Source organism: Schistocerca serialis, chromosome 3 (assembly GCF_023864345.2).
Source record: "Schistocerca serialis cubense isolate TAMUIC-IGC-003099 chromosome 3, iqSchSeri2.2, whole genome shotgun sequence".
NCBI classification, from domain to species: domain Eukaryota; kingdom Metazoa; phylum Arthropoda; class Insecta; order Orthoptera; family Acrididae; genus Schistocerca; species Schistocerca serialis.
In genome coordinates this window covers 527,936,367-527,962,871 of record NC_064640.1, presented here as the reverse complement: position 1 = coordinate 527,962,871, position 26,505 = coordinate 527,936,367, and the positions used below count along the sequence as shown (strand labels likewise).

General features: G+C 37.4%; 1 protein-coding gene across 1 annotated transcript in view; it reads right to left on the bottom strand.

Annotated features, from left to right (window-relative positions):
- Positions 1–4,672: 4,672 nt before the first annotated feature.
- Positions 4,673–26,505, bottom strand: part of LOC126470406 (WD repeat-containing protein 6) — a 320,158-nt gene continuing 298,325 nt past the window's right edge. Inside the window, exons 16-17 of the mRNA XM_050098254.1 lie at positions 18,607–18,721; positions 4,673–7,479 (exon numbers count right to left, since the gene is read on the bottom strand). Coding sequence (XP_049954211.1) covers positions 18,625–18,721 — 97 coding nt within the window. The 3' untranslated portion in view covers positions 4,673–7,479; positions 18,607–18,624. The remainder of the gene's footprint in view (positions 7,480–18,606; positions 18,722–26,505) is intronic.

Sequence of the window (26,505 nt, the reverse complement as noted above, 5' to 3'; positions counted from 1 at the left end):
TGTTCAAAAATAACGGGCACACTAGGACCATTCTGAATGAAAGACAGATTGAATCATGCAGAATTGCCTTTCAAAATCCCAAAAATTGATAACAGATACTACTGCAGTAAAATAATGCAGACACCCATTTACATGGCTTAATAGGTAAAGATCAGCTGAAAAGTATACCACACAAACTGTGAGTTGTTGAAAACAGAACTGCCAGAGCCACATGTTGAATGAGACCTCCTGGCATACACACTCAGTGCACAAGGTGATTCTTCCTATCCCTCACAGCCATTCTCATAAGGGATACCATTTTATAAGCAAACTTGTGGATTCTCTTTTAACCTCTGGACCTCCTACACTAAAAGACTTACAAGTTCCCTATAAGTACTGAAGCAATTAACAACCAAGAAAGCTATTTTCTATTCCATCATCTTTTGGGCCTGCACCCAAGACAGTATTATTTCTTCTTCAGTTGGAAACTTTAACAAACACAAACTGATTTTATATTATAACAAGATCAAACATTACGACAAAATATCTTGATTCCCTAAAGCTACATGGACCTTTGTGTCTCAAACTTTCTTTCCGTCCATGTTATATTCATTAATTCTTTAAAGGGCAGGCACCACTGTAACCTACCGCATATGCAGATACTTTGAAAGGGCAGTGGTCACTGTGGCTAACCACATTATTTTTCTCAGTTTACCATTCAGGCGCAGTAGTTCTCTTAACTATTGTTGACTTAAGTATCACTATATGGCAGGAGAACCAAAGTGCTGTATTTTTCCACATATTTATGGCACAAGCTGATATTTCATACAATGTTGACGTTGTTCATGGAAGTCTCATGCACTCCTCTCTGTAGCTGCTCTTTATATGGCTATTTTGGTAAGTAACTGTTTATATTTATGTGCTGACCTCCCATAAATCTACAAGATGTGTTACTTTTTAATCAAATAGAATTTTCTATACTTCACAGATGGATGTCTGTGTGATTAATGGCACTAACCACTTGCCCTTCTTCTGCATCCAGTGTATTTTCTTCCACATCCAGTATGATTCACCAAAAAAGAATAACACAGGAATAATGTCGCTGAATATTACTTGATGAAATTCTTTCTAATTACAACAGTGTTAACAGTGATGAAAGTGATAATAATGACCAATCATTCAATACAGATTGTGCAACTTCTAGTTTTGTTTAAAGTCCTGTGTTGAGCAGTATTGATTCTGAAGGTCACAGTGAAAGTGATGAGACAAGAGAAAACAATGCGGTGTCATTCACTGTTCCATCAACTGTCATGATAAAGTGGGGCCAAGAAACAAGTGTTGACCAAGTGCCATTATTTATTGGAAAAGGTGGTAAGGCTGCAGCAATAAATAAGAAACTGAACCTGAAGCCAACTGACTTATTTTGTGAGTTTTTTGATGAAACACTTATGAATCACATAATGTTTCAAACTGATTTTAATGCAACACACACAAGCAAATCTTTCATCTCCACCAACGAACATGAAATAAGAACTTTTATTTGAATAAATCTTTACATGGGAATGGCCAGAATCGTAGTTATGATGATTACTGCAGCTCTGATCCAGACCTTTGTGAAAGTTATGTATCAAAGCTAATGACAGTAAAAAGATTTAGTTGGTTGGTGATAACTTGCACTTCAACGGTAATTCTGTGGCTCCTCACAGAACAGTCAGAATTATGACAAAATATACAAACTATGTCCATTGCTAGATAATTTGAACATTAAATTCCGATATTTCAATTCATCACATCAGAATCTCGCTATTGATGAATCAATAGTTAAATTTAATGGCAGATCACCTCTCAATAAAGTACATGAGAGGCAAACCTATAAAGAGAGGATACAAAGTGAGGATATTATATGACGAATCATCACACAACTTGAAATTTGATATTTATACAGGAAAAGTTTCACAGTCTCCAGTAGTAGGGATCTTAATAGAAAGAATCATATTTTTATGGACAATTATTTTGCATCTACATCTACATCCATACTCTGCAAGCCACCTGACGGTGTGTGGTGGAGGGTACCTTGAGTACCTCTATTGGATCTCCCTTCTATTCCAGTCTCGTATTGTTCGTGGAAAGAAGGATTGTCGGTATGCTTCTGTGTGGGCTCTAATCTCTCTGATTTTATCCTCATGGTCTCTTCACGAGATATACGTAGGAGGGAGCAATATATTGCTTGACTCTTCAGTGAAGGTATGTTCTCAAAACTTAAACAAAAGCCCATACCGAGCAACTGAGCATCTCTCCTGAGAGTCTTCCAATGGAGTTTATCTATCATCTCCATAACGCTTTCGTGATTACTAAATGATCCTGTAACGAAGCGCGCTGCTCTCCATTGGATCTTCTCTATCTCTTCTATCAACCCTATCTGGTACGGATCCCACACTGGTGAGCAGTATTCAAACAGTGGGCAAACAAGTGTACTGTAAACTACTTCCTTTGTTTTCGGATTGCATTTCCTTAGGATTCTTCCAATGACTCTGTCTGGCATCTGCTTTACTGACTATCAACTTTATATGATCATTCCATTTTAAATCACTCCTAATGTGTACTCCCAGATAATTTATGGAATTAGCTGCTTCCAGTTGCTGACCTGCTATTTTGTAGCTAAATGATAAGGGATCTATCTTTCTATGTATTCGCAGCACATTACACTTGTCTACATTGAGATTCAATTGCCATTCCCTGCACCATGCGTCAATTCGCTGCAGATCCTCCTGCATTTCAGTACAATTTTCCATTGTTACAACCTCTTCATACACCACAGCATCATCTGCAAAAAGCCTCAGTGAACTTCCGATGTCATCCACAAGGTCATTTATGTATATTGTGAATAGCAACGGTCCTATGACACTCCCCTGCGGCACACCTGAAATCACTCTTACGTCAGAAGACTTCTCTCCATTGAGAATGACATGCTGCGTTCTGTTATCTAGGAACTCTTCAATCCAATCACACAACTGGTCTGATAGTCCATATGCTTACTTTGTTCATTAAACGACTATGGGGAACTGTATCGAACACCTTGCAGAAGTCAAGAAACATGGCATCTACCTGGGAACTCGTGTATATGGCCCTCTGAGTCTCGTGGACGAATAGCGCCAGCTGGGTTTCACATGACCGTCTTTTTCGAAACCCATGCTGATTCCTACAGAGTAGATTTCTAGTCTCCAGAAAAGTCATTATACTCGAACATAAAATGTGTTCCAAAATTCTACAACTGATCGACGTTAGAGATATAGGTCTATAGTTCTGCACATCTGTTCGACGTCCCTTCTTGAAAACGGGGATGACCTGTGCCCTTTTCCAATCCTTTGGAACGCTACGCTCTTCTAGAGACCTACGGTACACCGCTGCAAGAAGGGGGGGCAAGTTCCTTCGTGTACTCTGTGTGAAATCAAACTGGTATCCCATCAGGTCCAGCGGCCTTTCCTCTTTTGAGCAATTTTAATTGTTTCTCTATCCCTCTGTCGTCTATTTCGATATCTACCATTTTGTCATCTGTGCGACAATCTAGAGAAGGAACTGTTCAAGAACCTAAAGTCCAGTGGTCTGAACACTTGAGGAACAATAAATCTCAGAAGGAAAAAATTCCAAAACTCAAGGAGGAAAAGGAACTTGAGATGGAAATTTTATTATACAATTAGCAATAATGTAGTAGTTATGGAAGGACAGCAGGGCAGTCAATATGATTTCTATATGTCATGCACCATCGGATGTGTCCATACTAGGTCACAGTATGGAAGACAGAACAATAACCAATGTCACTTGCTCTCTTGCATTGAAAGATTACAATTCCAGTATGAACTAAATGGGTAATTTTGATTGACTGAAGTGAGACTACATTGCAGACAGAAAAAGTAAGAGATGGTGGATGAGATTGCTCTTCCACTTTGTAGACTGCTGTGTAACAAAACCGTTCATTATGCACAAGGAGACTGAAATGGAGCAGTTCTCCAAAAGATGATGTGCAATTTTCAGTTAAAACTGTGTGAATGTGTTCAGCGTGCAAAATACCTTTGTGTCTGAGAATGGGTAAGAACTGTTTCAAGAGATACTTTGAAAATTAAAAGCAAGTTATACCAAAGTTGAACCACTAAGCACTGAACTTGTATACCGTAATGTGGTGGCGGGTTGCTGTGATGATCATATTTAATAGCAATATTTTGGTATCGTGAAGGTGAATTTTGGCAAACCTGCTGTAGATAAATAAAAAACTTAAGTGTTATAAGTGGATCAGATTTGAATATGTAAATTACTGTTCATATCCCCTTAGGATAAATTTTTATGGTGTTCACCTGCCCCTCAAAGAGTTATCTAACTTGCAAAACAAACACAAAAATGGTAACATATATGGTAAACACACACAATACATTCTGCAGATGAAAGGAGAAACTAAATAGAACACACTGTGATAGTTATAATATCCACAGAACGTGCTGTTATGCCATGACAGTTGACTTCGTACGACCATGATCGTAAACTTTCAGATACCTCAGTAGTACAATCTGGCCAATTACTGGAAAAAGGTTGAAATATTGAGTTAATTATATTAGTATCTAGATGACAGTTAATTGAAAATGATTTTCCAGACCAGATGTTAATGCTAAAATAAGTAGAATGTGCAAATGTAACTCGCCACGATCAGTTTACTTTGAAATACATTATACACAACATTTACAAACTTCCAAACATTCTCAAAAATATGCCTTGATTTGCACAGATATAGACATAGTACACACATAATACAAGAGTTAATATATATGATTTTACATATATCTGATTTTACACATATCTCATTTTACACATATCTCATTTTACACATATCTGATTTTACATGTATCTGATTTTACATGTATCTGTAACTTATTTACATAATTTTAGTCAAATTATACATAATAAATCAAAGAACTTATCACTTTTTACTCATGCTGTTCCATAGCCTCTTTGGCAGAAATTTTACTAGATGATTACAAGGATAGCCTAACAGGAAATAGAAGTGGTGGATTCATCGCAACAGACACAAAACTCAAATCCACTGACGGAGAAAGTGAAGCTGAATGTGAGATTTTTTGGCCAAGACTCAGTATCAGGGATGTACATAAATTTATTACTGGGTCCTTCTGTTGACCGTGAGACTCAGGATCTTTATGTAGGAAATTTAATGTATTTTAATTTTACAAAGGGATATGTTTTTGCCAGAGCATGTGGTTTTTGAATTATTAAAGAGAAACATACAAAAGTGACCTCCAAATGCATTTTTCTTGAATAACACGAAAATTGTGCCCTCCAGCAAAAATGTATCCCCCGATGCAAAATTTAACTACATTTAATTTCCTACAGAAAGGTCGTGTTCATTTTGTCTGTAGGACTAATAGTTTGCACACAGCAAGTGAGAGAATATGAAAATCCTGCACATGAGGGTTGCATAAAATGCAAAAATCTTATGGCTACAAATAAACCTGACCTCTCTGAGGAGGTCCACATTGAAACAGGTATCAGTGAACACAAGGCAGTTGTAGCAACAATGATTTGTAAAGTATAAAGGGCAACTAAGGCCAGTAGAAAGATTTACTTATCCAGTAAATTAGATAAAGAGGCAGTAGTGTCATATCTCAAGTAGAAATGTGAAGCATTAAGCTCTGGACAGGAGCATGAATAAGAAATGTGATTGAATGTTACGGTATATTGATAATTTTTACTTATGGACCATCTGACAGCAACTGAATAAAACACAATTTTAGTGCCATACACGTTTCGCCTTTATTTTCTGCAGAGCATTATCAGTGGCCTGAAATATGTACATATGTTAGTTATTTAAATTTACATTTTTGTCACTTACGGTCCATAAGTAAAAATTATCAATATACCGTAATATTACACACAACTGAGGAAGACAGGACTACAAAAAATGAAAATGTGATTCAAGTTTAGAGGACTAATTGACTAATGACTGGACAGATATATTCATAGTAGGTCAGTTCACAAAGGGGGTCCCTGTTTGGTATACAGTCTCTGTAAGTAAGAAACACTGAACATTGCACAATAAGTGCAAAACAAAGCATAGGGCTGTAGATAGAGATTTGCTGAATGGAAAGACACTTCACAAGAGGCAAAGAAATTCTGGTCATAAATATAATGGCTTTCAGTAGCACCCGAGTTAGTGCCAGACACTCATGAATGACATTGGAACTGAAACTGAGGTAGCAAGACAAAAGCAGAAATGTTTAATTTGACTTTCAAATGTTCATTTACAAAGGAAAATCCAGGACTGCTGCCCCACTGCCATTCTCATGCCACGGAGAAGATAGTGTACATTGAGAAACAGCTGAAATTGCTAAACTACAACAAACTTCCTGGACCCAGTGGAGTCTCCATCAGTTGAACTACTGTGATGGTTTAGTGTTGTCAGCTGGGAAAATGCAGCCCTGTGTGTGTGTGTGTGTGTGTGTGTGTGTGTGTGTGTGTGTGTGTGTGTGTGAATTAATCAAGCAACATAATAGTTGAGAGAGGCATTTACTGCCAAATGATTCTCTATTTCACTTCAGTCACCCGAGTTATTTTCTGGTATGCAGGCAGACCACAGCCCCAATGTTCTGGATCCATTCCTGTACAGTTATTTGAAAAACCTCTTTTCTTCACATTCCTAGTTTTAAAAGTTATTGAGCTTTCTATCTGAGATGGTTGAGCTGCAGCAGCCTGGTAAGTAGATGTTTTCCTTTGTTTCTTTTACCTTTTTCATACACTGAAACTAATCTGAAGTTTACAGGCTGATGGGGAAGTATTATGTGACACTGATTCTGAATAAATGAGTGACCATTTACTGGAAGAAACATTGAAAAAAGGAACCAGGAAGGAAGATTAGGGTTTAACATCCCATCAACATCAATGACACCTCTCCACAGTTGACAGCTGACTGATTTAAGACAATTTTTAGCACAAGTACCTATTACAGAACCCAACATTACTGCCTATCTGCCAACAAGAAATTAATTCTCCCCCTTTCCCGAACATAAAAGAAAAGTTTTGTTATTTTGTTACATCTCATGTGGTGTCCATGCTACATTCCTTTTGCTACAATGAAATACAGTAACAACAGCCATAAAACAAAGTATCTTTAATAGAACATTAGTTACCAAATGATATGTATTTACATTGGAAAATTTAAATTAAATCCTGATTCTGAATAAATGAGTGACCATTTACAGGAAGAAACATTGAAAAAAGGAACCAGGAAGGAAGATTAGGGTTTAACATCCCATCAACATCGATGTCATTACAGACAGAATAGAAGCTCAGATTGTTTCAAGAATGGGGAAGGAAATCACAGATAACCCAGATCGGGATGGCTGGATGGTGAGTTGAACTGTCATCCTCCCAAATCCAAGTCCAGAGTGCTAACCACTGCATCACCTTGCTCAGTAGGAAACACCGAGTACGTCTTAATACCTGTAATTATGTTTGACAAAAATTCAGAATCAATTTGTGGTTACACTTTAAATTCACGGCACACACTCACACTTAAGGCTCCCTTTCATCAGAAAACAAACACAGAATATGAATTTTATTGCTACAAGTCTGTTTGGAAATACACATGCATTACAGTCATGTTTCATATTTATCATATAAATTAATCACTTTTAAAATGAGAGAAGTACTTGTAAATTAACCTCAGTATCGGTATTTCCTCACTGTACACCTTATAAAACAGAGTGATGGTTTCTGCTACTGTGTTCCCAAACAAGACATATAGGTTAATATCAGTGTGTTCTTTTCATATGATCACAACTGAAAAACACCTGATCATATGAAAGAGAATTTATAAAAACAGACACTTCAAATCTAACTGACACCTCTCCACAGTTGACAGCTGACTGATTTAAGACAATTTTTAGCACAAGTACCTATTACAGAACCCAACATTACTGCCTATCTGCCAACAAGAAATGAATTCTCCCCCTTTCCCGAACATAAAAGAAAAGTTTTGTTATTTTGTTACTCCCTTCAGTAATAATTACCTCAAAAAACTGCTGTTTCAATGCAGTAATTACAATAGCTCATACAGGAAAAGATTGCCTGCACATAGAGGACACATTCTTGGCTTGCATGTGAGTCCACCGCTTTATTCCAACGAGATCGCCATTAAATTCACTTACTGTCTGTCATCCAGTGATGAGACTATAAAACTGTACCCAAGACAATGGGACCCGTTCCAGTGAGTGAGTGAGTGAGTGAGGGAGGGAGGAGCAAGTAGCTTCCAGAACTTTTCTACTCTAGGAAATATATGGAAAAGGGAGAAGGATGTTTTAGATTCTTCATGAACGAGTTGTCTCGAGACTGGTACATAATTTCCACATCACACACAAACTGCCACAACAATGAAGCAACTCCTTCTTTCAGTGAAAGAAAATGTGTCACTTAAAGGAGGCATTACATTATAAAGCACAGTAGAGACTTCAGGTATGTTGGTGTTTTTTTATACTGTCTATGCCACATTTAAGTAATTAATCAATTGTGTAATTCACTTGTAGACACTTATCAGCTGAAGAGAAACATCTGATAATAATATGGTGCTTTTTCAACATTTATATACAAAGTAGACATATTGTTTCTACACAAAATAAGAAATTGCTGTCAAGATAGCAGTGCCATCATTTCTACCACTGGAAAATACATTCACAGTTCTCATATTAAACTAAATAAATGACCAGATGGATCAAGTGAAAGCAATGCAGGTAACCAAATTACTCTGCATGAACAAATAGTATTGGAGGGCACAAGGAATTAATTAATCAACTGAAAACTACTAACTGGTTACCTCTACAGGAAGAAAGTCTCGTTTGGTTTCTAATATATTTTTAATATTCAGGAAAGAGAGTAAAATGGGAGATAAGCATGAAAATATGAATGTTATACACTTTTCAAGGTAATTAGTTGAGCCTTTATCATTTACTTTAAAAAAATCTGTACAGCATTGTCGAAATTTTATTGACTGAATAGTTGTTTTAGTGTAGGACTGTCCGCCGCCGGTAGCTGAGTGGTCAGCATGGCAGACTGTCAATCCTAAAGGCCCAAGTTCGATTCCTGGCTAGGTCAGAGATTTTCTCCACTCAGGGACTGGGTATTGTGTTGTCCTAATCATCATCATTTCATCCCCATCGATGCGCAAGTCGCCGAAGTGGCGTCAAATCGAAAGATGATACAAAACTTGTCAAGTTCTTGCTTTAGTTTGACTGTGCAAGTTAACAACAAACTGAATGAGAAACCACCAATACTGAATAGCAAGAACACTGAGCTAAATTACTAATCTAAGTAGTCAATGTGATAACAGAAAGTTCTTAGTGGAATTCGAATAATCTGATGATAAGAGTAACTCACTGAATAGTTGGGGCACTGAGTTGTCAACAGGCACATTAACTTTGACCTTTGAAATCCAGCCAGTTGTAGTGGGAACAACAGTATAACATGGACTCCAAACCATGGTTATTCATATAATGTTTAATTCAACCAGTTAAGCAAAGAAATTGAATCCCCATTTACCTTAAAAAAATCTGTACAGCATTGTCGAAATTTTATTGACTGAATAGTTGTTTTAGTGTAGGACTGTCCGCCGCCGGTAGCTGAGTGGTCAGCATGGCAGACTGTCAATCCTAAAGGCCCAAGTTCGATTCCTGGCTAGGTCAGAGATTTTCTCCACTCAGGGACTGGGTATTGTGTTGTCCTAATCATCATCATTTCATCCCCATCGATGCGCAAGTCGCCGAAGTGGCGTCAAATTGAAAGACTTGCACCAGGTGAATGGTCTACCTGCCATGAGGCCCTCATCACACAACATATTATGTGTGGGACTGGAACAGAAACTGATACAAAACTTGTCAAGTAACTCTTGCTTTAGTTTGACTGTGCAAGTTAACAACAAACTATAGCAAGAACACTGAGCTAAATTACTAATCTAAGTAGTCAATGTGATAACAGAAAGTCCTTAGCGGAATTTGAATAATCTGATGATAAGAGTAACTCACTGAATAGTTGGGGCACTGAGTTGTCAACAGGCACATTAACTTTGACCTTTGAAATCCAGCCAGTTGTAGTGGGAACAACAGTATAACATGGACTCCAAAATATGCTCTAATAAAAAAATTAAATACCCACATATATATTCTCTGCAGCTAAACTTCTGGGGCTCTTCTCTAGAAGCCATCAAATCACTTAGTACGAAATGTTATAGAAATGGTATGAGCTCTAATAAAGAACAGAATAGCTAACAACATGTCTCACTTGTGGATGTTTAGAAGTTTGCTGAGAAAAAACTTGCCTCCTTTGGCAAACAAGAATGGGTAGCAATTTGAAGAACTGTTGATGAAGGTGACAACAAGAAACATGTCCATTGTGAAAAACTAATCTATGAAATGGAATAATTGATTCTTGATTTCCATGCTGATAATACTGCATTCATCAACAACAACAAAGGATTTTAATCTTTACATACTCATAAAGGTCAGTATTTAATTTTCTGTGTGCTCCTTATTTTACAGTGTCAGCTTCACTATGTGTGTTTTCATCCACTAAATCTCTTGTCTTTTTGATAGCAATGGGTTTGGTTTACAACTTCTCCTTCTGATTATGGATTTAAGTCAGTTGATGTGGGTTTTTTAGTGGCTGTATTTTTCTAATTGCTATTTGCAGTGATCTAACCTATACACAAGACTGTTTGCCAACTCACTAACAGTACAATGTAAGATGTGCATCAGTTTGAGGACTATGCACCTGCACCAATCATTTCTGTGCAGGTCTCAATTTGTTGAACTGTGCTTCTCTTACTATGTGGTGGATGTTCTCAATTGAACCTACACTATTCAGCTAATAGGTCAAATTCTGTTGTGCATAACCTAAATAGGCAGAAAATGTTTATGAGTAAAATATTTTTGCAAAAGACAGCAAATAAAAATGTTTATTGCACAATTATTAACATAGTTGCTTAAATAATATGAGGCAAAGCTAGTTCCCATTTTAAGACAGTTCAGCATCGTACATTTATAAAGGATTTATGTCAGGAGTTCAGTCCCCCCAAATGCATTCTCATCCTCGTTACCTCTACCCTTACTCTCTCCAATCACTTACCAATACTTTGGGCTTGAGAATTAGACCTGTAGTGTGTTCATGTGTGCTTCCTATCAGAGGTAGGCTATGGTCAAAAAATATGGTTGTTATGCTAACTACCTTCCTAGTAATAGAGATACCTTATTTTCAAATTATGATTAAACTTTCTATTTTCTGTTAAATGATTCCCATAAATCCTTAAGAAAGTAAATGGTACTATATTTTGTCAGTGTTTCCCTTTCTCATTGTGTAATGAAGAATTCAACGGTGTTGTTGTCCACATCTCTGGCTACTTATTATGCTTGCTTGTTGAAGTCCCTATCCTTGTGTTCCCTTCTTTTCTGCTGTGCATTTATCCCAGCCACTGTCATATTCTGGAATAAAACTCCCTTTGATCCAATTGCCACCTGCCAGCAATTTTATCAAATAGCCTATTGGTTTCTTGTTGCCAGGTTCTATTCAGTGTGGAGAAAAAGAGCAACTGAGGAAGAATTATACCTATCTGTGACAGTGAAAGTGACTATCTACCCACATTCTCTTTGCGAGGAGAAGCAAACATCTCCCCAGGGGAAGCAACGTCATTGCTTCCACAGCCACCAGCTGACCAAGCACATATATAATAATATGCCCTCATTCATTCATTGTAATTCAACAATTTCTTCTTAATCAGGGTGAATTTGACAGCCATCACAGGAATCTTCAAAGTATGGGGATGTTTTCCAATGGTTGTTATCCATGTTATAGTATTGCATTGATGTTTCCAAACCTCTTGTCACTGTGTCATCAGGGTTTTTCAATGTACACTATGTGATCAAAAGTATCCGGACACCTGGCTGAGAGTGATGAACAAGTTCGTGGCGCCCTCCATTGGTAATGCTGGAATTCAATATGGTGTTGGCCCACCCTTAGCCTTGATGACAGTTTCCACTCTCACAGGAATATATTCAGTCAGTTGAATAATAAAAAAAGCAAGGCTATAATGGTATTAGTGATTTATAAATACATCTCTGCAATGTAAAACACAAAAATTCTGAAAGATGTAGCTCAATTGAGGGTTATAATCACTCTTCTTCACTCCGAAATTCTCAGCTTTGGATAAGAAGGTTCAGGCTACACCTATCATCATTCATTAAAGCATATGGACTGCACAACAAACTTTAATTAAACACTTTTTAAAGTACCTGATGTAGTTAAAGAGTTGTTGTGTAGAAAAACAAGAAAAAAAATCTGGCTACTGTAAACAGTCCTATTGCCTATATGCATTAGAAATTTTAATTGAAATTCTTAATGAAAGAATACCATAGTTTGGCTTATGAAACAGCACAATTCAGATTTTTGATTATATGGAGAATGGCACTCAGGTACAAGTATTAGAAGTACAGGTTTGTTTAAATGAAACACCTGAAACTGTAGAACCTTTTATTTCACAGACCTCAGACAAACAAACCATTTCCTCCAAGTGTAATGCTTTAAGTGGAGACAATGCAAATGTAAACTTTGGTGGTCTTACCTGTAAGCCTGGACAGAATGTGTGTTCTGTTCAATGAAAATATGGTAATTATTAGTTGTCCAGCACATACTGTGCCTACCTGCTTACAGCATGGAAGTGATACTCTCCCTTTGGTTACTAAATCACTAATAACAAAATTTTTTAACTATTTTCATGTGTATACAAACCAGATAGAAGCGCTAAATTTTCTGTGAGTTTCTTAATACTTGATACCAACAACTCCTAACACCATGTGGTTAACATTTAATTCAGCAGTGAAAAGACCCTTGAAACTGTTTCCAGCTCTGTGGTCTTACTTCCAGTCCATTAATCAGTGTCTTCCTAAGTAAGTAAGTAATTTATTTTAACATAACTTACATGACTGCAATCTTATATTCCTTATTTCAACCATGCATCTATTCCATGACAAAATATTGTTAACTGAGCAAAACAGCATTTCTGTTATTGAAATGCAGGAAACCTTTAATTTTGCTCTCACTTCAATGAAAGAGAACTGGAAAACAAATGTATCCCACTAGAAGCCAAACAAGCTCTAAACAAACTTCAAAATGAATGGTTATGGCAAAGATGTGGAATATTTCATGGAAAGTGTAGGATGAGCTCAATGGGAGAATTTATGACTTTTGTTGTAAAATAACCACAGAAAGCTGTTAAAAGTGTTTGTTTTATTACTCTGCAACTAACCTAATGCTCTTCATCTGACAGAACTTTTTTAAAAAAATTATGATATATACCACTTTTCTATAATTTTGAAAATTAATCCACAATTACTTATCACTGTACAAATATGTGGCCCTTGCATTTAACATGACATCATCAGATCTTGTTATATTAAAGAGCCACATAGTCACACAGTGATAAGTAATCACAGCACAACATCCTGGTCCATCTCTACGTGAGTCCAGCTCCCAACCCCTTGCCACAGGGGCCATACCCATGTCAAAGACCCAGGTGCAAGACCTGCCCAATTTACCTACCCAGCACATGTTACTCTAGTCTTGTCATAGTCTATCATGTCCAGTCAGAGGCAGGGACTCCTATGAATGCAGCAATGTCATGTACTAGCTCTGCTGCAGTTTCTGCTCAACACTTTATGTGGACATCACCACCTACCAGCTGTCCACCACGATGATTGGCCACTCCCGAACTGTGGCAGAGAACAGAGTTGACCTCCAAGTAGCAGAACTGCTGGGCACAACATGCTCAAACTCAATGCTGCTATACAGCCCATGCCATCTGTATCCTTCCCCACAGCAGCAACTTTTTGAACTATGTAAATGGGAGTTATCCTTGCAACTCATACTTCATTTCAGTAATCCTACTGGCCTCAATCTCCACTAATCAACTGTACCCACACTCTCTACCCAACTGCTTCACTTCCCCTGTCCTGTCACCCCTTCCCAATCCACTCCTTCACATCGTTGTCATTGTGCACTGCACCAAGCCACCAGCTAGACAACCCATGTGTCTCATTCCTATCCTGTGCAACTACTGCTTCTCCCTCCCACATTTCTATCCTGTGCAGTTGCTGTCTCTCCTTCCCACATTCCTATATTCCTATCCTGCACATCTGCCGTGTGTGTGTGTGTGTGTGTGTGTGTGTGTGTGTGTGTGTGTGTGTGTGTGTGTGTGTGTACAGTAGCAAACTGTTCAGTCTTTTTTGTGTACCTGTCAATTACTCAGTGGCTCTACTATTCAGTAAGCTGCCTCTTTTACTCCTAAATGATTGACATCCTGCAAGAACTTTCCTTACCAGTTTTATTAGTCTCAGTTTGAAAATACTGACACAAATTATCTGCAAAATAACAGAATAATTGGTAGAAGCCAGCCTGGTGGTAAGATCAATTTGCATTCTGGAGAAATGTACGACCATGCAAGGCAGTATTTATTCTTTGACTCATCTTACAACATAGACTGAAGAAAGTCAATCCTACATTCAACATTTGATAATGGGAATGCCTTAGGGGAATGCAAATGATGGAAGGAGTAAAGGTAACATCTCACCATATTGTAGAGGTATTGAGACAACAATATGCATACAAACATGACTAATGAATTTGCTAGCTTTTGGACGGATGCTCCTCCAGAGTTGGAGAAGGATTCATCTGAAAGTTAGCAACATTCTTAGCTTTGTTTGTGTGCCTACTGATGACTCAATGTCTCATCTAAATTTTGAGTTGTTACATTTACCCCTTCTGTTATCCAACTCTTACAGTTACAGATATATAGAGAGCTTTTCACAATGCCAACTGGAAATCGCTCATTGAAATCAAGGCATTATTGAGGATATTAAACAGGGAGTGAAAAGCTATCTACAACTTGTACAGAAACCAGGCTGCAGCTACACGAGTAAAATAACACAAATGGGAGTCATTAATGGAGAAGAAAATGGTACAGGTTTGTATCCTACTCATTTTTCAGGTTTAGAGCAAGCAGTAAAGTAAACCAAAATAAATACTTTAAGGTTTATCAATGATATCTTAGTTCTGTTATAAATGGCAAATAACTTGGGAGATTAGATAACAGAATGGATAGTGTCAGATGAACTTCAACAAAAGTAGAATGAGGGTAATGGACAGTAGACAAATTAAATTAGGTGATACTGATGGGGTTACATTAGGAAATGAGACACAAAAATAGCAGACAAGTTTTGCTATTTGAGCAGCAAAATAACTGACATTGGCAGAAATCCAGGGGATATAAAATGCAAACTGGCAAAAGAAAGAAATATTTATCTGAAAAAGAGTAACATGTTAACATCTGACATAAATTTATACAGGGTAACACAGAAAAATGGGAACATTTCCACAATCCAATAAAACTAGAAGTGATGAAAGAAAGAAATTGCATTCATAGTAATTGAAACCTTACAACTTTGTCATTTACAAAACACTGATGGCATTTGTCATTTTTTTAAAAATTACTTTCTTTAGATGGCGTCCTACTGTATGAATACATTCGCAAAACCTGTTGTTGAGATTCCTCATTGACTGCTGCAACATCTCAGCTGGGATACTGTGAATTGTATTCCGAATTCTCTGTTTTAACTCACCTAGGGTTCTTGGTCGAGTCGTGTAGACTTTGCTCTTGAGGTAGCCCCAGAAGAAAAAATCACAAACGGATAAATCTGGCGATCTAGGGGGCCAGGGAATGTTACCAAACCGTTAGATCACATGGTTGCCAAACAATTCTCGCACACATGCCATTGATTGGCATGCAGTGTGATGTCGCTCTGTCCTGTTGAAACCAGACTTCTTGAACATTGGGAAGTTTTTCAATCCAGGTGTAATGAAAGTTCATAACATCTCCACATAACAATCGGCATTGACAGTTATTGTGTTTCCCTGTTCATTTGCAAAAAAATATGGTCCAATAATACCATGTGATGAAACAACACACCATACTGCCACTTTAATAGTGTGTAAAGGGTGCTCATGAACATCATTAGGATTTGTGTTTGCCCAGTAACGGTAGTTCTGTTTATACAGATAACCTGTGAGATGAAAACGTGTCTCATCTGACATCCACAAGTTGTTTAGAAATTCATCGTCATTGTTTAGTCTTGTTATCATTTGTTGACAGATTCCTAATTGTAACTGGTAACTGTTGTCCTTCAATTGTAGCACCATCTGTAGTTTGTATGGATGAAATTTTAAATCAAGATGAAGAATTCTGTGAACACTCTCCTGAGACATTCCAACCACTGCTGCTTGCTTATGAATTGAATGCCATGGGCTCCGTAAGACAGACTCGTATACAACCTCAATGTTTGTTGGAGAATGCACACTTCTTGATCGTTCTGTTGGTTTCTGCTTGAGGGCAGATCCAGTCTCTTCAAAGTTATTAATCGCGTGGTTTGACAGAATGGCATCATGACATCCTAAATTATAAAAATGTCGAAACTCCTTCTGCGCCGCTACCAAACTATCATTGTTTTTATAAAACATTTTTATGGCTAACGCATGCTGTTGTGTGTTCCACTGATTCATGATTACTGAAATGGCGGACTGTTTACTTGCTAACTGTCACGAACCCGCAGTGCTGCCATCTGCCCATGGCTGCCACTACTCACTTCAAACATTTCCATTATTCTGTGTCACCCTGTACATGAAGAATTCATTTCTTAAGATATCTTTTTGGAGTCTAGCTTTACATTGAAATAAAAAATGTATGATAAACAATACAGACAAGATAAGAACAGCTTTTGAAATGAGATGCTATGAAAGAATTCTGAATGGGTCGATCAAGCAACTAATGAAGAGGTACTGAATTGATGGGGAGAAAAGAAACGTATGGCACAATTTGACAAAAAGAGGGGATACATCGGTTGTGCCCATCCAGAGCCATCAAGGAATAGTTAATTTGGTAATAGAGGAGAGTGGGTAGTAAAAATTGTGGAGGGAGATCAAGGCTTGAATATAGAAGCCTTTGAAACTGGATGTAGGTTGCAGAAGTTGTGCAGATGTGAAGAGGGATGCATGAGGTAGACTAGCATGAAGAGCTGCAAGGAACCAACCAGCCTTTGGAATGAAGAGCACAACTTATTGGTGTATTATACAGAGTGTTTCATGCTTCCTATTACAGGATTCTAGGGGTTGTAGAGTGGAACATAATAGATAAAGTCTTGATAAGTGAACCATTTGGATATAAAATGAGTTTGAAGAGCGGATCATTTGCAAATATTCCATTTCATGTTACATTATGTAATGATCAAGTTGCACAACGCATGTCAAGAATGTTTTCTGGGTCATCTTATTGCAACACATACCATTTTCATCTGACTATAACAATTCTGCGAGAAACTAAAAAGTTCATGGTGACAGTTGACTGTGGTACTCCACGACCATGCACCAGGGTGTGGGGGCTGTGTGTATGAAAGCTTGTACTGCAGATGCACCTCGTGGAATGAACAGAGTTGCCACATGGAGCAGCTCCTTTAGAGCACACAAATCACAGGTCATTGTCTCACCTGTGTGTGTATAGTGAAGCAGGAGATTTGAAAGTGAACCAGTCTTCAAACTTATTTTATATCCAAGAGGTACATTTCCAGACATGGGTTCCTTATTAAAACTCTACCTACTCAATGCTCTTTATAGTCCTTAGAAAGCTGTAACAGAGCTGTGAAACAGACTGTTCATATGATTTCATGTGCTACATACAGTGTTTTAGTATCTACATAACAGCGAATAAATAGGGTTATAGGAAAATAAATGCAAAGTTGGAGGAGAACTGTTGTGTAGTTATGTGTAATTAACTTTACACACTTGTGGAGATGACTAAATAGAGTGCAAGAATGAATTTTGATACCCTTGTCAATACACAAATATCAGTGGCACAATGTTTAACCAGAGGCACAGTGACACAGAATTGAATTACAAAACTGAAGTGTGTGCACACAATGCACAAAATAATCCAAAGCATGAAGCATTAACAGTCAACTCAACTGCATCCAGTTTAGCAAGAACAGAATACTGTTTTGGATTTTGCTTCTAACAGGAGAAATCTCCATTGGGCAGATTGTGAAGATGTAGTTCCACAATCACTTTTTCTCATAGCTGTTATAGTTTAAGGAGAGCCTTGGATCGACTTCAAAACTGGGCATGTTGTTCATGTGCTTCCCTGTCACAGCAGTGAGGATGTAGATGTTTTGAATTATAAGGAATTATGACTAACTGATAGCTGTTTAAAGAGGGTGGAGGCAATTCTAAAGATGGATTCCAGCATGTTCCCAAGAATGAAGGACCCATTAGTGTCAGTATAACTTAAAAGTTGAACATATCCCTCGGAATCATACCTAAATTATTCTGAGAGTCGAAATTCACCCCAACTCTGGACTGATCTGTCCTCATATTTCCATCAGCTCAGACATAGGTTTATGTGATAGCACAAAAACATTTGAAATTTGTTGAAAGAACATACTCTGAAATCCACAGAAAAGATAATGAAATGTAGCTTAAATATTTTACCTAATCTGCTTTCAGATTTCAAACTTTTTGAGCTGCCTCCTTGTCCGGATCATCATTCACGATGGCTCTGATCAATTCCATGCCTTGACCATAAAGAGAAATGGTAAATTCATTCCTGAAATATGAGTAAAAAATTACTTACTTATAATGCACTGCTATCAATAATATCAACAACACATGGCACACAGAGTTTATTTTGAGGCCACGGACAGCCTTTAAAACAGTGGTTCCCAAAGTGGTCTGTATTGACCCCCCCTGGTTGACTCCAGGTTGGAAGGATTTCATGTCAGCATAAATAAATAAATAAGCAAATCAATTAATTAAAATAAATAATAATAATAATAATAATAATAATAATAATAATGGAGGCCCGGGAAAAGAATAGGCCTCCGGTATGCTCTGCCAGTCGTAAAAGGCGACGAAAAGAACAAACCACTAATAGGGCTAACCCCCCTTTTAGTGTGATTACTTGGTTCGGGACAGAATTAAAGAAGCCTTGGACAAGTGCCGTCATGGTCGGGGACGACGTTTGAACCCTATGCCCGCCCACAATGGTAATGACACTGCTAGCCAACTGGAAAATGATTTAAATCCCAAAGGAGGTGTTTTGCAGAATATGCTTCCTGCAACCGCCCTCGAAGGAAAACAAAGACAGAGGATGAGATGGTCAGATGAAGTTAATCAACAAACCCAGGAACCAACACAACTGGATACAGATCACAAGTATACACAACATTTATTACCAGATACCCAAAATTAAAATTTTTAACAGAACAACGACTAGTTGATCAGATCCGTGTAATAATCAAAAATAACAAGATACCCCAGTCAGAATTAGAAAACATCAAACAACAAGTACAACAAATACTGGAAGAAAATAATGTGCAATCAGAAGAAGAAGAAACTACAGTAATGGACTCAAACATCCCAGAGCAAACAAACAAAGAACAACACACATCAGTTAAATAATCAGAGGAAAACAAAACCTTAAGACAGCCACCAGAACAAGCACAAATAGAACACGAAGTAACACACATGTTAGATATAGAAGAAAAATTTCAGCTGACATATATAGAATACAAAGACACAAATACAGACATTAGACCATTCATGCATAGACCGCCAAATAACCCACAAGTCGAAACAACAATAAAAACTATCAACACAATCATACACAACAAAAGAAATGAAAACACAACTATGGAAGAGTTACAACTACTGGTTTATATAGGAGCACTCACTACACTAAATATACACACTAGGCAGAGATCAGAACCAACCAACACACAGAAGAAACCCACAAAACCAACATGGCAACACAGGCTACAGATCAGAATAGAAAAACTGAGAAAAGACATCGGACAGCTAACACCATTTGTAAGAAATGAAATGTCAGAAAAAAAACAAAAAAGGTTAGGTAAAATCTCACAACAAGAAGTGATAGAGCAATTAGATGAAAAGAAGCAGAAATTACAAGCATTGGCCAAATGACTTACAAGATACAAAAAAAGTGAAAATAGAAGGAAACAAAACCAAACATTCAACACAAACCAAAAGAAATTTTACCAGACAATAGATAACACACACATTCACCAAACATAACAGACATGGAACACTTCTGGAGCAACATATGGTCAAACCCGGTACAGCATAACAGGCATGCACGTTGGATACAAGCAGAAACAGACACATACACGATGATACCACAAATGCCTAGAGTGATAATTCTGCAACATGAAGTCACCCAAGCAATTAATTCTACTCACAATTGAAAAGCCCCTGGAAAAGATAAAATGGCAAATTTCTGGCTAAAGAAGTTCACCTCAACACTTTCACATCCAACTAAATTATTTAACAGTTACATTGCAGACCCATACACATTCCCTGATACACATGGAATAACATATCCGAAACCAAAGATCAAGCAGACACAGCAAACCCAGCAAAATATTGCCCCATAACATGCCTACCAACACTATACAAAATATTAACTTCAGTCATTACACAGAAATTAATGACACAGAACAAAATTATAAATGAAGAACAAAAAGGCTGTTGCGAAGGAGCACGAGGATGTAAAGAGCAACTGATAATAGATGCAGAGGTGACATATCAAGCTAAAACTAAACAAAGGTCGCTACACTATGCATACACTGATTACCAAAAAGGTTTTGATAGTGTACACCACTCATGGTTACTACAAATATTGGAAATATACAAAGTAGATCCTAAATTGATACAGTTCCTAAACATAGTAATGAAAAATTGGAAAAACACACTTAATATCCAAACAAATTCAAATAATATCACATCACAGCCAATACAGATTAAGCGTGGAATATACCAAGGAGACTCATTAAGTCCTTTCTGGTTCTGCCTTGCTCTGAACCCACTATCCAACATGCTAATAATTCAAATTATGGATACAATATTACTGGAACGCACCCACACAAAATCACACATTTGTTATACATGGATGATCTAAAACTACTGGCAGCAAAAAATCAACAACTCAACCAATTACTAAAGATAACAGAAGTATTCAGCAATGATATAAATATGGCTTCTGGAACAGACAAATGTAAGAAAAATAGCATAGTCAAGGGAAAACACACTAAACAAGAAGATTACATATCTGATAACCACGGTGACTGCATAGAAGCAATGGAAAAATCAGATGCCTATAAATATCTAGGATACAGACAAAAAATAGGAATAGATAATACAAATATTAAAGAAGAACTAAAAGAAAAATATAGACAAAGACTAACAAAAATACTGAAAACTGAATTGACAGCAAGAAACAAGACAAAAGCTATAAATACTTATGCTATACCAATATTGACCTACTCATTTGGAGTAGTGAAATGGAGTAACACAGACCTAGAAGCACTCAATACACTTACACGATCACAATGCCACAAATATAGAATACATCACATACATTCAGCAACAGAAAGATTCACATTAAGCAGGAAGGAAGGAGGAAGGGGATTTATTGACATAAAAAACCTACATTATGGACAGGTAGACAATTTAAGAAAATTCTCTCTAGAACGAGCAGAAACTAGCAAAATACACAAAGCAGTCACTCATATAAATACATCGGCTACACCACTGCAATTTCATAGCCACTTCTACAACCCTTTAGATCTCATAACATCAGCAGATACGAAGAAAGTAAATTGGAAAAAGAAAACACTACATGGCAAGCACCCGTATCATCTAACACAGCCACACATCGATCAAGACGCATCCAACACATGGCTAAGAAAAGGCAATATATACAGTGAGACGGAAGGATTCATGATTGCAATACAGGATCAAACAATAAACACCAGATAGTACAGCAAGCATATTATTAAAGATCCCAATACCACAACAGATAAATGCAGACTTTGCAAACAACAAATAGAAACAGTAGATCACATGACAAGTGGATGTACAATACTAGCAAATACAGAATACCCCAGAAGACATGACAATGTAGCAAAAATAATACATCAACAGCTTGCCTTACAACATAAACTTATAAAACAACACGTTCCCACATACAAGTATGCACCACAAAATGTACTGGAGAATGATGAATACAAATTATACTGGAACAGAACCATTACAACAGATAAAGCAACACCACATAACAAACCTGACATCATACTCACCAATAAAAAGAAGAAATTAACACAACTAATCGAAATATCCATACCCAATACAACAAATATACAAAAGAAAACAGGAGAAAAAATTGAGAAATACATCCAACTGGCTGAGGAAGTCAAGGACATGTGGCATCAGAATAAAGTTGACATTATACCAATTATACTATCAACTACAGGAGTCATACCACACAATATCCACCAGTACATCAATACAATACAGCTACATCCAAACTTATATATACAATTACAGAAATCCGTAATTATTGATACATGTTCAATTACCCGAAAGTTCCTAAATGCAATATAACATATACCGTATGCTTGATCAAGGTCCACATCACTTTCCATTTTTAACCAGACATAATGTCTGAGACAGGAAAGAGAAATTATAATAATGAAATTGTGGGTACATTAGTCGTAAATGTGGGTCCAATGAGTGAGGATCCCATTTGGGCATGTTACAACCAATATTCTGAATTATTCTCACAGAGTTGGAGCTCTCTCCTATGTAAATCACTGTTCATCTTCTTGGCTAAGAGAGAGAGTGGAGCAACTCTTTATTTTTGCTCACAACATTCAGCAACATTATTAATAATTTTTCTAGCTCCACTCCACGAAGTATGAGGCATGTTTTTTTAAGTACGTACCATTTTGACATTAAAAAAAAGACATGCTAAAATATCTCAATAACTTTATTTTTACATGAAAGCCAGTACCTTAATCTACTTTTCTACATAATTTCTGTCAATATTGAGGCACTTGTCATAACATTGTACCAGGTTTTGAATACCCTCCTCATAGAAGTCAGCCACCTGACTTGTTAATCACTGCATCACCACTGTTTTGACTTCATCATCGTCTTGAAGACGCTGACTGCCCAGGTGTTTCTTCAAGTGCAGGAACAGATGGTAGACAGTGGGCACAAGATCGGGGCTGTACGGAGGATGATCTAGAGTTTCCCATCAAAAAGATGTGATGAGATCTTTGGTCTGATTCACCACATGCGGATGGGCCTCGTCTTGCAGGAAAACGATGCCCTTGCTCAACTTCTATGGACTGTTGCTTTGATTCTGGTGTGACATAGGCCACCCATGTTTCATTGTTCATAACAATTTGGCTTAAGAAATCATCACTGTTGTTATGGTACCACTCAAGGAAAGTCAATGCACTGTCTAAACATTTGGTTTTGTGCACATCTGTCAACATTTTTGGTACCCAATGTGCGCACAATTTTCAGTAATTCAAGTCCTTGGTCACAATGCCATACAAAACAGTATGAGAAACATTAGGAAAGTCATCCTGCAAGGTGGAAATCATAAAGCGTCTGTTTTCTCTCACCTTATTGTCCACTTCCTGCACCAAACTTTCATTAACGACCAAGGGATGCCCCACTTTCTTACCATTCCGTCATTCATAATGATTTCTCCGTAAACTGCACAGATCGCATGGTGAATATCGATCGCTTTTAGGCCTTTAGCACTAAGAAACCTTATAACAGCTGCGTACTTCACAGTTGGTGGGACTCATGATTATCAGAGGCATCTTAAACACTCAGTACAAAACATAAACAAGGAAGAAACAGACTGTAATGGCATCAGTGTGTAGATTAAGGTACAGGCTTTCATGTAAAAATAAAATTATTGAGATATCTTAGACCATCTCTTTTTAATTTCAAAATGGTACTTACTTAAAAAACATGCCTCGTACTATCCTTGCCCTTCTCTGAGGCATGGAAAGAGTGTCTTGTGCTGCCGGTCTGCAAAAGGAAGAAAGTAGACCCATGAAGAAAAGGAACAACACTCTTGAAAAATCAAGGAAATCTGGGAGCAACAAAAATTAAACACAAAGAAGCAAAACCAAAGCTGATTTATTGAACCATCCAAAACTTATTCAGTTAAATAACATACTAATTTATGGAGGTTACTAATTAACAGTAAGATAAGTAAAGAAAGTTGTGGTAAAGTGACTAGGATGGGAAAAGAGGCCACTGCATACTTTTTCTCTGAATAGCACTGGTGCCTGCTGAGAAATGGTCCAACTAGCTCTAATATACTTTGCCACTGTTGTCAGTGAGACTGATAGAGGAAGCTCTGTCCATCATTTTTTAGTAAAAACTATTTTGTTTTTCAGTTATCTGATGTAATATGTCATTTATATTATTCTTGTTACCTCACTTGTATGGAAAGTAATTATTTTATATGGCATCAATGTTTAAAGAAAGTCATATGGCTGAATAATGTAGTTCATTTTTATTTATTTCAGTCTGATAGATTCTTCTATGGCTAGCTAATGCCGATGTGGATTTTGATTGGGCAAAGTGGCCACACTAATCGTCAGAAAAAGTGGCAGAGATGTTCACTCGATAAAAGTTAGTTACTCCTAAAAAAAACAAGCATAAAACAACAAATAAAACTGACTTATAAACCCTTTTATATACAAAGCTATCATCTGCCATTCTCTCTCTTTACGACAGTTATGAATTAATGAAGCCATATTATTTAAAACCATTTGCTTCGGATGAATTTGGCCCAATACAAATTTCCACTTGAAAATGGTCTGCTGCAGCCACTTGATATTCTTTCAGATACCAGCATGTTAAGGTATCCAGATAATGTGCCCGTAAAACAGAAACATAAATGTGAGACCCTGTTGCAAAGGCCTTCATAAAAATGTATATAGTTGTAATATATTATTTTCTTTTTTACTTGAAAGTATGAGGAGTATTCAATAAGTAATGCACACTTTTTTTTTAAAAAAAAAAAGCTGGTTGGTTTTATTTTGGATTCAAATACATCATATTATTCCCCAATCTTCTGTTTCGAAAACCCTATTTTTCAACATAATCTCCTTTCAATGTGACAGCCTTATGTCACCTTACTGAGAGGGCCTGCATGCCAGCATGGTACCACTCTACTGGTTGATGTCAGGGCCGACATTTTGCTGCACCAAAATCCTCCCCATCATCCATGAACTGCTTCCAGTGGAATGCATCCTTCATTGGCACAAACAGATGTAATTCAGAAGGTGTGACATCTGGGCTTTAGGGTGGATGAGAAAGAACAGTCCAATGAAGTTTTGTGAATGCCTCCTGGGTGTGTAGGTTTGTGCGAGGACTTGCGTTGTCATGGAGAAGGAGAAGTTTGTTTGCTTTTTTGCGGTGGTGAACATGCTAAAGCTGTTGTTTAATTTTCTGAGAGTAGTTCAATACACTTCAGAGTTGAACATTACACCATGAAGGAGGACATCAAACAAAATAAAGTCCTAGAAGACCATCAACATGACTTTATCAGCTGAAGGTGCATTTTTTAACTTTTTCTTCTCAGGAGAGGTGGTGTGCCACCAGCCCATGGATTGCCATTTTGTTTCTTGTTCAAAGTGATGAACCCATGTCTCATCATCTGTAATGATATTCGACAAAAAATTGACACCATCGGTCTTGTAACATGGAAGCAATTCCGCATAGATGGTCCTTTTTTGTACTTTATGGTCTTCTGTTAGGCGACAAAGAACCCAGTGGGCACACACCTTTGAGTGCCCCAACTGATGGATGAGTGTATCAGCACCACCAACAGAGACCTTCAGTTGAGCAGTGAGTTGTTTGATTGTGATCTGTCGATCACCTGAAATGAGAGTGCAGGAATCACAACTGTGTGCGGCCAGCTGACACACGCAAGATCGGATAGGATTGCATGATCTTATTGCAGTGATGACAGATGCCTCACTCAAAAAATCACCATGCTTTTTTTCACTACCAGGTGTCCACAGACATTCTGCAAGCACCTATGAATATTGTGATGTTCTGGTTTCCTGTCACAAGAAACTCAGACAGTTATGTCCTTGGAACACACTTCCACCACAGACACCATTTTGAAGGCAACATATAGTGCTGCCACCTATCAGAAGTTCATGAAACTATAGGGGCTGAAACAGAAATATTCAGTGATGTCCCACAACAAATTCTGCATTGTTTCAACCATAACTGTCCAAGAAAAAAACTGTGTTGCATTACTTACAGAACACCCCTCAAATTTGGTGTGGTACCCTGTAATATGTAGATTCAAAATGTGTAACTGTAAGCTTCTATCAGTAACCATGGTTGGGTAAAACTTAATTTTTGTTTGACCACTTTATTCTGACTCCTTTCATATGAGGCCTGAGGTGTTGCCTTACAATGTTAATAATGGCTCTTGCACAAAAGGTTTGACAACCACTGGTGTGGGCCATTGTTCAGGTGTTC